The 14,194-nt window shown below is 36.4% G+C and overlaps 1 protein-coding gene across 1 annotated transcript in view; it reads right to left on the bottom strand.

The window, feature by feature from the left end:
- Positions 1-1,165: 1,165 nt before the first annotated feature.
- LOC126273316 (DNA-binding protein P3A2) overlaps positions 1,166-14,194 on the bottom strand; it is an 87,803-nt gene continuing 74,774 nt past the window's right edge. Inside the window, exon 10 of the mRNA XM_049976861.1 lies at positions 1,166-8,554. Coding sequence (XP_049832818.1) covers positions 8,096-8,554 — 459 coding nt within the window. The 3' untranslated portion in view covers positions 1,166-8,095. The remainder of the gene's footprint in view (positions 8,555-14,194) is intronic.

Below are 14,194 nucleotides of genomic sequence, written 5' to 3'. Positions count from 1 at the left end.
AAATGAACTTATGTCAATAAAGAGGTCTCAATTTTATTTGAACCTCACAATTTGGTCATCTCATACACAGACTACGAATCAGACAAAGAACGCTGCACAGCCAAATATTCATTGAAAATTATGCTCTCCACAGGAAAGAATTCTTGTGAATAGCTATAAGGAAACTAAAACAATTTAGTCAAAATAGGCAGAGAGACTATCAACCCAACTTATGGATATACTGAAAATATAATGCTCACAAATAGCAAGAAAAACTCTCACAATATCTGCTATCAGCATTACTGATGACTCTCCAGTCACAAATAATATTGATTTTACACATGAGGATACTATTCCAATATTATATACATAAAATCACTTGTACAAAGCGTATAATGATTTGGAAGAGAAAAATTCGAGAAGAGAAAAACACCTATCAAATGACTGTATACGAGCTGTTAATGAGGTCGTATTTAGCACTGTCCAAGAGTTTAGGACTGTGAAGCCAACTGTTACCAGCTTTTTGTGAACAGAAAAAATATACAGATATACAAAATGAATCTTTCATTCAGCATCAGAGGGAACATTGTTTTGATACGTCTTGGCTGACAAACTATGTGCCAGCCTCGGGCTCCCAGACCCTTGCCTTTTACATGCAATGTTCTTTCTGACTGAGCTATCATGACCTGCCATTAAGACTTCATTTCAGCCAGTACCTCTCCTCTCTTTTTCAAACTTTATATCCCTCTTGCATACTTAGCAGGACTAGCATTCCTGGAAGAAAGTATATCCCTATTACACAAAAGCAAATAATGTAAGCACAGGTCTAAAATGAAGGACAAACTAAAATTCTAATTTGAATTTAGTCCAAATACAACCTCAAGAACTATTTATGAACCTAAGGAATATGTTACTTGTTTTTCACTTCGTTTAAAATCTAAGATGGTGGCATGAAACAGAATTTTTCCCATTTTGAAATAGTCACATAAATGTAATTTCAGTGCTTTCCACTAATGTTTTTCAGTAAACCATTTATCACCATATTGTCGACTGTGAATGTCAACGTAAAAAGTGAAGCACTCTCACTTATAAAAACACATTTATATTTGTTACATTACTTCAATTTTCAGTATCTGAAGTAACATGATCAAGTATCTAGGTAGTAACTGAGAATCAAGAGAACAAATATTTTGAAAATTGTTTCTTAATTTATTTAACACACAGTTATCTGATATAGAATTGTTGAACATCAAATACTACACTATTAAATTCTTCCGTACAATGGTGTAGCTGAGAAAGAGAATAATGGCTTTTTTTCTACAATAGTAAAAAAAAGTCTGTTAGGTAATTTACACAAATAGCATGAACACATGCAACTGCCAGGTTGTATTATACAATTTCAGACACAAACAGCACTTATTCTTAAATAATTGCACATATTCATTACTGAGAGTTTTGAATTAAAAACTTACAAGTCACACGATTTCCAAGAATTACAGTCTAACTTGAAACATTCATCTTTGATCGCCACTACTCACTGCCCACAATATACAAGTAAAAACACAATACATCACATTCAGTACCTGAACACAGTATTTCGATGCTCTGAACGACCATTCTGCTCCTCTTATTTCATTCATGTCTTACAAACATTCATTAATTATTAACCCTCCCCCCCCCCCCCTCCCCACCTCTCTCCCTTTTGTAACACACGCACACAAATAAGTTATCATGGTAGGGACAGCACCCTGGGACTTAATGGTGTTTCCCCAGGATCTACTGAGTATTTGTTTCCATTTTAAGCGTAATATTTCAATGTCCAACCCAGCCATCCTCTCCAGGTGCTAAGAGTTTTGCTGTTGAGCATACTCACTACCTGGACTCCTAGCAGTCTCTGTATTATTGTTCGCTTGCACCACTATTTGTAGCTGAGTTTGATTCCTGAGGCACACTACACCGTGTACAGTTCTTTTGTTTTTCAGACTGTACTGATATTCTGTGAAATGCAAATTCTCTCAGTGTTTTCCAGCTCTGGTGGAAGTGAAGGCCACTTAGATCTTAACAAATTGAGAACCAAACCACAAGTGTTGTTTAAACTGAAGTCTCCAGCCTTGTTTATTACATTTTCTGACATCCATATTTCAATAAAAAACCTGTTAAACAGGGATGAAGTTTCAAATTAAACCTAGCTTGGGATCTGGCATACAATTTATTAAGATCTTGCTGGCCACCACATCCACCAGAGACGAGAAATGCTGAGAGGATTTGCATTTCATGGAATATCTGTGCAGGCTGTGAAAAACAAAAGGGCACAGTTGGCATTGGGAATCAAACTCTGCTACAAATACTGGCACGAGACTAACCCAGTTCACAATCTGGATGGAGCCGAGGCAGCAAGTACACATAACAAAACTTGCAGCACCTGAACAGGATGGCTGGGTTACTTGTTAAAATACTGTGCTCAAAATGGAAACAGCAGCTTGACAGAACAACTGGACGTACACAATTAATTAACCGCCCCAAGAAAACCTGAGAGATCACATCCTAGGACTTCATACACACCACAGAGTTATGGAATATGGGGACAGCATCTTTCTAAATAAAGATCTTTTATTTGCAACTGCAGTTATCTGCAGCCAGTTAAGTAACTATGAGAAAGCAATAAAGCTCTTCACTAACATGAAATCCTTTGTGTGAAGGCTGAGTACTGTAAAAATCTTTGGAGGGCTTGAAGTTGTTAACACACTTAAGTCCCATGTGATGCAATTTGTATCAGTGTCTCCTTCTGTGCTGTATACATTTTGAAAAATAAATAAGTAAATACACTATTGTTGATCATTTCTAAAGCAATCATGGTTAAAATGAAATTTCTGTGGGAAGAAGAAAATAAATCTTAATACTCACATAACAATAGCACATAAACAACATACATCAGAGGCTCTGTGATCTATATAACAATGATTAAAACAACCAGACACAAAGTGATATGGGAATGACAATTGCTAAGAATAGACTTTTGAATATGAAAATGTGATCTTTCAGAATGAATGTTATCCAAATTAAATGTCTGAATATCCCTCACCAACAACCGGACGTACAAACGCACGCATGCACGCTCACACACTCTGAAGCATGCACATGTTCGCGCGTGCGCGCACACACACACACGCACACACACACGCACACACACACACACACACACACACACACACACACACACACACGCACACACACACACGCACACACACACACGCACACACACACACGCACACACACACACACACACACACACACACACACACACACACACACACTCTTCTCTATTTTATTTACTCCTTTGTGCAGGGTGCCCACTCATATTAAACACTATTAGTAACAATTCTTCAGTCTTTCTTTTTTTTCATGTATGACTAAATTTATGGTACATAGACTGAATATGCAATGTTCACAAAATGTGACAGCTGACTCAATACCTAAGTTTACTACACTAAGTTCCAATTTTGAAAATAGCTGAAGATGCTTCCTTCTGCCATTGTCACTCGTTTCATGATTTGTTTGCGAACCTCACTATCATTACATATTTTATTGAATTCCAACAAGCACAGAATACACAATCAAAGCTCAGTGTATCAGGCTTACATGTTCATTCTGTTTCTGAATATTATATGCATGTATTAATTTTATTAAAAAATCTTTTATTATAGCCTAATTGCACAGTGTTTTCACACCATCACTATTACACTGTCAACATTTTTGACAAATTAAGTTTTCAAAATGCGCCAGGAGCAAAATGGTTTTTATTCATTGATACCAAAAAGACATAATACAAGCAACAATGACCAGAAACATATTGGTCCTTTTGACAGCAACTCACGGACAACATGCTTGTTAAATAGAACAGCAGCCCAAACACATTTTATATTGTTTTGCATTTTTCAGCAACTGCACAAATCATTACTGTTTTTCCATGTGAGAGGACACCCTGTATTTAAGCTCACAAATATAAAATGTAAATATTTCCTATGGCACAAAGATCACAGGAAAATGACTATTTAGTGTCGTGCTTGCAATACATCAGTCTAAATGCATTATTTCATGAACTGTTCAGACATACCCACTGGTCCTCTGGACCATAGAGCTGAGGTTCACTGCTTCATAAAACCCTTTATATTTCTCATAGGTCACTTGTAATGAAAAACATGACTAGGTAGATGCATAACACATTCTACCACCCTCTCCTTCATCCAGTACAATAATACTTCCTAGTTATTTTACATTGTCTGATCAATCACATATTAACGAAAGTATATAACATAATTTGGTACTCACAACAAACTATACATTACACAATTAAAAAAAAACAACAGAACTGCACAATAAAGTGCGACAACAGAACATTTCGCTATTTGTTGGAACAACAAAATAGTATGTAACACAATTTCAGCTGATACCTTTTTAAAGGAACTTCTTCAATTTTACCCTTGCTCCTGTTTTTAAAAATACCTGAACAACAAGAATAACTCCTACAAACAAAAACGAGAGCAACTGGCAACTTGCTTATTTATTCACTTTCAGTCACATATTAAGCTTCTTATATGCCAAAGAAGAACATTACTGGAAGCTGCATATATTGTTGGCAGAGAACAGATCACCTCACATCTTAGGTTCATCCTGAAATAAGGGAGTAAAGGCAGGCATTACTATCCCAATGGTGGTTTCTGTGCAAGTCAAGTGCAAGAACCAGTCACTGTATAATTAAAATTCACAAAAGTAAAGCAGAACACAACACAAACATATGTGGGACAAAGAAGAACATATACTTAACAAAAAAGCTGAGGAAAACCTGACAAAACACAAGTGATAAAACAGATAATGAATCTCCAGCTTTTGAAAATTTATATGCCAGGCAGAAGAAGCCGAGACAGAATCTGAGAGAAAGGTGCAGGAAATTAGGCAAAAAGTAACTGTAGAATTTGAATTTCTATTGGTATAGCCCACAGTGATTTCTGTCAATATCCATGCCATCTGACCTGTCTAAATGAGGCTCAGAGGTGTAATTTCCAACTCTCTCGTATCACAGTATATCTCCCCCCTCCTCCTCCTCCTCTTAACTAACTGCCTCGTCACTAAGATTTTCAAAATTAGAGATTCAAGATATGTATCTTTTATTCACCTCTCTTGTGTCTGATAGTTTTCCTATGCTTTCACATTTTATCAACTGGTAAGTAAATGTCCATTTCAGTCCAACATAATCATTACTGTATTATTAAAAATTTTGTTAAGACACTCTTAAGGTATATCAAATTACCAGACACACTATTACAATACATTAACAGTCACATGAACTGTTAACACTTCTACCAATTTTCTAGCTATTGTGTTCTCATTGCATTGCCTGGCATATTAGGAATATCACATTTCATGCGAACATCATGCTTCTCCTAGAACTACAAACATATTCACATTGAATGTATGCCAGATGCGTAGTAACATATAGAATTTATGTTGCAGTAAATATGCCAAAATAATGCAAATTTTTAAGTTCTTTAAACATATTTCCCAAAATACTGATTCTTCATAATGATATGTGCCTGATGGAGAATTACACAGATGCCACAGTACAATTTTTACAGTGAATGGTTCTTCTAGTTTCCTCTGCAATCAACTGTTAATACAGTAATTTGTCTAGAAATAGTTCCCTAAAATAGACTGTGTTAAAGACAACAGGCACAAGTTAAAAGGTGACTCTACTACTGTAATACACACACACACACACACACACACACACACACACACACACACACACAGAGAGAGAGAGAGAGAGAGAGAGAGAGAGAGAGAGAGAGAGAGAGAGAGAGAGAGATAGATGCTGGACCAGGATAGTAAGCATTCTCAGTATTCTAAAAGTGTCAAAGATTGTTATATCTGCAATTAGGCAACAATATATGCAACAGTCCAGTACATTACTAGCAAAAACTGATAAAAGTTACTACTTCATTACAATTAATCAACATTTTGGTAACACAAACTTATTGTGTGTTGGTAAAAAAATTGGTAAAATTAACAATGTCAACAGAGTGCTGATGAGTTCATGCAACTTGCCTGTTACCCTCTACTTTTGGTGGAGCACGAAGTAAAATAACAGTACACTATAAACAGATCAACAAAGTATCACTAGCATTTTATACTAGAATGTATCATAAAATAAAGTTTCTTTGGTAACTTCATTCCCTGCATTTGCTCTTAATGAAGCACTTGGGAACATTATAATGTGCTTTCTGATACCAATTTCTGTTAGAAACCAGAAATAAGTAGAATAAAGACTGGTTGGATTTTATTATGTGCAATGACTATTCCAACGCAGATGTCAGGTTGATATAAAAACAAGAGAAAACCTTAAATTTCTTTCTGGATGCCCAGTTTATGACATGACAAAACTGTAATGAATTCTGTTACCGGAAGAGGCTACTTATGCCTGAACAAACTCGACAGCATGCAAACACGAGGGGAAAAAAAAAAACAAATGTTGTGATGACATTTGTGCAATTATAAGTTTCAGCACTGATTTACTGTTTCACGTTTTTGCAATGAAATGTGAATATGGAGAAGATACAGAAAAAGTGAAAGCTTTAAGCTAAGATATGACAAGCACAATACAAATTTATATCATACTGTGTAAAAATTTATAAATATTAACACTGCAAAGGATTTTCCATTGATTTTTCATTATTTACAAATATTTATGGTACAAAAAAAATGAAAATTCCAATAAAATACTTGCATAAAATATTAATTGTCACAAGTATTTACATCTGGGAACAAAACACTCAACCCTGACTGAACGATCAAGTAATATAATTACTGTTTTATAGTGTAACTTATTTGGCCCACAAAACACTACAGCAGTGAGCAGTGGATTCCTGGTTGGCTGTAGACTTTGAAATTAGATGTTTATAGTTCTCACATTACCCAGCATATCATGTACAATTTATGGTTTATCAAAGTAAACAAATGCTGTAAAGGAAAAATCACTACTGTGTAAGAATAATATTTCATGTACTGGGTCCATGGGAAATATTTCAACTATCACAAGATATTTAATGCTAATAAAGAGAAAGACACTGTAAGATTATACTTGATCCCAGCAGAAAATGACCAACAACTACATGGTGATCTTTCTCTTTTAACATTAAAGCTCATGGAGATCTGCTTCCATAGCTCCTTAATAATATTAAAAACTTTATCTGGTATGTGAATGATTTAATTCACTACGAACAGATTTCATACACATATTTTGACAATCTCTGTGCAAGATAATATTCACAGAAGTTTGACCAAATAATTTGTATGCATAAGATTATTAGTTCTTGCAAATGAATGTTGAAGAAAAATATTATTTATGACAGATGTAGTTTTCTTACTGTGTAAGTGAGGAACACTTCACATCCACAACTCACAGCTGAAGTAATGTTGACGATTTTGTTTTGAAATAACTGAAGCTCTGTATTCATTACAAAGGGGAGGAAACACAGCGCTCTGACCTCTGTCAGATCATAATGGTACCAATAACTTCGGAATTTTTAACTGATCTTTAAGTTCAAATACTATAGTTGCACTTTACTAATACTGCAACATTAAATAAACACTGAAATTTTTTTTCTGTAGGAGTATGTGTTACTGGATGACTGAATAAACAACACAGTTTTACAGATTAAATACCATACTCATGTGATACTGCAACATTGAGTGAAACACTCTGTTTAAAGCTACAGACTTTCTTCATGTGAGAGGAACACACACTTGTTGGTAGTGTCACTCTTCCAAAAGAGAAAGATACCAAACCAAACCCTACGAAAAGGACTCACAAACTACAGCAGATGGAAAATAAACTACAAACTCCAAAACTTGTCCTGCATTTTGGACATATGGTACTGAGAGAGACAGAAACAGACAGTGGAGCTGTCACCTCTTGACGAGGCTCAAAACAGGTACTAATGTAAAGGAGTCTTCAATTATTTCTCCAGTTCTGGTGAAGTAACCCATTTTCAGGTATCCTCTGCAAGAGCTACACTCCACGACAACTCAAAGCCTTGAGATGACTAGGGGCCGTAAGTCGTCACTGATCAGAACTCGATCCACCTGTGCCGGACACTGATGTCGGCGCAGGTGCGTCTTCCTCTTTGACATCGATGCTGACCTCCACTACCGACGATTCTCCTGGGCCGACAGCCGCTGACCTTTTACCAGCCGGCGTGGTCGGTCTGTGAGGTGGGGTCTGCACTGGTGCATTACCTGGAGTTGATGAGCTGTCCTTGAGAGACAGTAACTGCATAGTTGATCTGTGAGGAGGGGTGTGCACAGCTGCATTACCTGGAGTTGGTGGGCTCTCTTTCAGAGACAGAACCTGCAGTAGCTGTGGTTCACCAGGGACACTAACTAGCTGGTGCGGTCCCAGCAACTGCTGGGGCGTTACTGTGATAGCCTCCACCTCTGTGGCAGCAGATGCATCACCCCCTGGCTCTGCCTTTGGTACCTGTACCATTGGTGTCACCACCTGGAACAGACGGTCTTCACCCTGCCGGGGAAGAACCATAAACTTGCTTACTGATTAGGTCTGAGCACCAAGAGATGCAACCACATGCATCTCTACATAATTTGTCAATATTTTCAGCCTACTTTCAGAATGAAACTACATTATTCAGAATTTTTATTATACCTTTCAGACTTTTATTTAAATCATCCTGATATTTAGTATACAGGGCAAAGTCAACTAATTAGGAAAGAGACTTTGTATTTTTGCACCGCCATTTCAGTTTCATTCAGCAAGCAAATGGTGGAAGAAGTTTTCAATTTTCATTATTGATTGTATAGATTATATTTAAAAAATAACCATAGTAATTATACAGTATGGATTATATAGGAAACACTTATGTATTTGAATGTATAGACAATAACCTACAGGGTTTTTACCTTGTCTAAAGCAACATTGCTATGGACACATCCTGACAAATTTACAGTCAGTCACTTTACCATTTAAAACTGGTGAATGTCAACCAATATCAACCAATAATCATTAACATATGCTTTACACAAACAAGATGAATGCCTGTTTACAGACAGTACACACATGTCGAAGTATATTTTCACTGACAGTCTAATGAATAATTCTTGGTTAAACTTCATTAGGTAGGTAATATGCAATCCAATCAAAGTTTGCTCTGCATACTAAAACGTGTGTACCAAATATGTTGAGCTGGTGATCATAAACTTACTTTAGCGATCAGTGCTTACTTAAGTCATATTTATTAAATCATAATTCCAACTGGTTTTTAGAAGGGCAGTTGTTTCATTTTTAGTGTACTAAAAAAAAAAAAAAAAAAAAAAAAAAAAAAAAAAAAAAAAAAAAAAAACAATACAGCAGAAAAATTTCCATAAACTGGAGGCACTGTATTTCGTTACTTATTAGTATTCAGTCAGCTCCGAGTCAATTATTTCTGTTTCAACAAACGTAAAATTTCTACTTCACGCAATATTTATATTAATTTTTAATTAGTGACCAACTTTGACTTTAAATAAATAATGCATTATCTTTGTCTGTCAACAGCGTTTTAAGAACTGTTTTCCATGTAGATACTGGGAGGTTTCTCCATATAGCTGACACTTTTTGTTCCAGCCCAGCTCTAAATTCTTTGATTACCCTTTGTGGCAGCTCATTTGTCATTTGCTTGCTGTTACACTTATGCATGTAGTAACTGGGTCTGTTATCAAGAAACAAATCGCAGGTTGCTGGGTACTGATCTCTTCAGCTGACGTTTTTACACTCTGGTTTATAAAATAATGCCTATAATTGGAATGGCGGCCTTCTATATACTATCCATGATACCTTTATTTACAAGTATCATAAAGATGACTTTTTCCCTCCTGATCAGCAATTAGTACCACATCTGAAAATTCACAATGAACCGAAACTCAAAGCATGAAGCAACTTAAATCACAATAGCAATCTAGTCTGTCACTAACTGCAACTTATATACTCTTATGACCATCACAATTACTACACAATGAAAGCAATAATTAAATCTGATGTGGTATATGTTTCATTTCATGTTTACGAAAGTAATTATTTTTTAAAAGGATTTATATCCCACCAGTATGCTAAGCTGAGGGAGAATTCTTAAAATGTAAATCGCAACTTCATAACACAACAGGCTTTTACTCTTGTTAACACCAAATTTCTTTTTAGATTTTTACACTGTTAAAGTAAGGAAACACTTCACCTTGAATTTTAATTCTGCTTTTTACTTTTCTTTTACTTCCTTAATTGCTTTTTCAATGTATAGCTTGAGCAGCAGGGGCGGAAGACTATATCCGTATCTTAACACATTCTTAATCCGAACACTTCACTTCATTTTTGGTCTTCCAATCTTACTGTTATACTACCCATCTTTCCCTACAGCATAATTCTATTTTTCTTAGTATTTCAAACATCTTGCATCATTTTGTGTTGTCAAATGCTTTGTCCAGGTCAACAAATCCTATAAATGCACCTGGATTTTTCATCCATCTTGCTTCCATTATCAATTGCAATGTCAAAACTGCCTCTGTGGTGCCTTTACCTTTCCTAAAGCATATCTGGTCATCATCTAACAGATCCTCAATTTTCTTTTCCATTCTTCTTTATATTATTCTTGGCAGCTACACGGATGCACGAGGTGTTAAACTGATTGTGCAATACTTTTCCCACTTGTTGACTCTTGCAATTTTGGGAATTGTATGGATGATGATTTTCCGAAAACATGCCAGTCCATACATTCTACACGCTGTTGTGAATAACCATTTTGTTGCCACTTCCTTCAATGACTTGAAAAATTACAATAGAATGTTATCTATCCCTTCTGCCTTATTTGATTTTAAGTCTTCCAAAGCTATTCTAAACTCTGCTTTGAATACTGGGTCCCCTATCACTTCATAAGGTAAGTCCTCCCTATTACAGAGGCCCTCAATCTACTCTTTCCACATATCTGCTCTCTCCTCTTCATTTAACAATGGAATTCTAACTGCGCTCTTAATGTGACTTATTTCTGTATTCTTGAACTTCCCAAAACATTTCTGTACTACCTTTTTATGTCAATCACCTGAAGTACTACTACTGTTACCCACAGTTTCTTCAGAGTTACCTTTCTTGAACCTATGTTTTTCTCTCCAGCTTCAGTGACTGCCCTTCCGAGCTATTCATTATCACAGAATCTATAGCCTCAGAAACATTCCAGTGTATCTCTTCATTCCTTAGCACACCTGTACCTCACTTCTTGGCACACGATGCTTCCCAAATAGTCTCTTAAACTTCAGCCTATTCTTAATCACTACTAAATTGTGATTCAAATCTACAACTGCTACTGAGCAAGCCTTGCAATCCAATATCCAATTTCAGAATACCAATCTGACCCTGATTTATTCTAACGGAAATCTTCCTGCATCTCTTAGCATTTTCTACGTATACCTCTTCACCTTGTGAGTCTGGAATAGAGTATTTGCTATTATTAGATGAAATTTATTGCAGAACTTAGTGTTTCTCCTCTTTTATTCTTAGTACCAACCCCGTATTCTCCTGTAATCCTTTCTTCTATTTCCTTCCCTACAACCATCTTTCAATAGCCCGTGGCAATTAGATTGTCATCTCCCATTACATCCTCAAGTATCCATTCAATATTCTCATATACTTTTTCTATTCCTCACCTTCAGTTTGTGACGTCAACCTGAACTACTGTTGTCCATGTTGGTTTGCTGTCAATCCTTATGAGAAAAATCCTGTCTCCGAACTGCTCATGGTAACTACTCTCTGTTCTAGTCATAATGAAGCCTACTCTTGCTACACCATTTTCTGCATATTACCCTGTAATCGCAAGACCACAAATCCTTGTCTTCGTCCCATTTAACTTTACTGACTGTCACTATATCTGGATGGAGCCACAGCATTTCCCTTTTTGGATTTTCTAGCTTCCCTACCAGATTCAAACTTCTGATTTACCACACCTTAACTCATACAATATTATCCTTTTGTTGGTTATTCAATATTTTTATCATGGCCACGTTCTCCTTGGCAACCCCCTCTCCTCCCAGAGATCTGAATGGAGAACTTGTTGATTGATTTGGGGGAGGGGACCAAACAGCGAGGTCATCCGTCACATTAGATTTGGGAAGGATGGGTAAGAGTTGGCCATGCCACTTCAAAGGCATCATTCCAACATTTGCCTGAAACACTTCAGGGAAAGCACGGAAAACCTAAATCAGGATGGCAGGACGTGGCTATGAAGTGTCACCCTCCCGAACGTGAGTACAGTGTGCTAGCAACTGTACCACTTCACTCAGTGGGGGACTATTCCAGAATTATTTACCAATGGAGAGATGATTATGACTTTTTTTTCAATTGCAGGCCACATGTCCGTTGAGTACACATTGTGTGTCTTTAATGCAGTGGTTTCCATTGCCTTCTGCATCCTCATGCTGTTGATCATTGCTGATTCTTCTGCCTTTTAGGGGCATCTTTCCATGTCAAGGACAAGAGAGTGCCATAGCATCTGTCCGTCCCTCCATCCCCTTTGACAAGGCCATTGGCACATTGAAGGCAATTTCTTCTGCCGAAAGTCTTTGGCCACCACTGTTGGTGATGTTTATTCAAAATTTAAGCAGTGACACAGTTCAAACCCAGGACAGATGGTGTTTTGATTACCAATCAAAGGTGCTACCCCTAGACCAAAGGTGCACTATAAACATCAGTATAACAACATACAATTTATCCGAGACAAACATTAACATCCAATTAATTTTTAGACCTTTACTGTTTTTGGAAAATCACCTGTGTAAAGGGGTAAAATAGCAACAGATAAATTAGTGCTGGGAGTACTGTATGTGACCTTGGACTTTTTGATGCAGAAAAAAACATGCAGTTTGAATATATTAATATATGGATATGACTGTCATGAATTCTGTATGTGAAATTACTAAGCAACACTACTGGAGATTGTGCAATATTTTACATTGAGTAGCCCTCACAACATGGTTTCAGAAAGGGTAAATCTACAGGATCAGCAATTGTCAGTCTAACAGAATACAGTTTACAGTCCTTGGATGAGAAAAAGGTTGTCTCTGCAATGTTTCTGGATCTTTCAAAAGCATCTGACACCATTGACCATGAAATGCTGATACAAAAATTAAGCAATTATGGCATTCGGGGGCAACCAGGTGAATGGATAAAATCATACTTGTGCAACCGCAAGCAGTATGTATCATTAGGAAACTCGTACCAATCAGAAACCAAATCCATTAAATATGGAGTGCCGCAGGGTTCGGTAATGGGGCCATTGTTATTTAATGTATTTGTTAATGATATAGGTGTTGAGGAGGAAGAAAAGAAAATATTGTATGCTGATGACATGACAATACTAAATAGTGAACAAAATATGGAACAGCTTGAGAGAAGAGCATACATATCTGCAAATGTCACAGTTCAATGACTGTTGGAAAATGAACTGGTTATAAATCTAAAAAAGACTATGTATGCAGTGTAAAAAGGAAAAGGCTGTAGACATGGATTTAGAGGTTGATGGAACAAGGCTGGAAGAAGAATCTGCTAGATTCTTAGGTATTCTTGTGGATAATGAACTGAAATGGAAAAAACATATTAATAATGTCTGTAAGAAACTGAGCTCTGTCATATTCTTAATGATGCAGCTATCACAGTATTCAGACAAGAACCTTCTGTGTACAGTGTATTATGGACTGTTCGAACCATACTTACAGTATGGAGTGACTGTGTAGGGAAACTCAAACAAACAAGAGACAAAACGAGTGTTCACACATATTTAAAAAAAAAAAAAAAAAGAAAGAAAGAAAGAAAGAAAGAAAGAAAGAAAGAAAGAAAGAAAGAGCTATTAGGACCATTTTAAGAAGAAAGACCTCTAAAGCATGCAGAAACTGTTTCAAGAATTTAAATATCTTAACTTTTTCATCGTTGTATATATACAAAACAATAATGTACATCACAAAAGGTAGTGAAGACTGGATTACAAATGCTAGTGTACACACCCACAATACAAGAAAGAAGAATGAAGTACGGAGCATACCCTACCGACTGGCAATGCTAGAAAAAGGTACCCAGTACTTTGGTATCAGACTACTAAGAAGTCTGCCCAAAACCCTGCAAGATAGTGTACTT

This window comes from Schistocerca gregaria, chromosome 5 (genome assembly GCF_023897955.1).
Source record: "Schistocerca gregaria isolate iqSchGreg1 chromosome 5, iqSchGreg1.2, whole genome shotgun sequence".
Taxonomy (NCBI): Eukaryota; Metazoa; Arthropoda; class Insecta; order Orthoptera; family Acrididae; genus Schistocerca; species Schistocerca gregaria.
The sequence above is the reverse complement of the archived record's forward strand: the minus strand, read 5'-3'. Positions and strand labels throughout refer to the sequence as shown.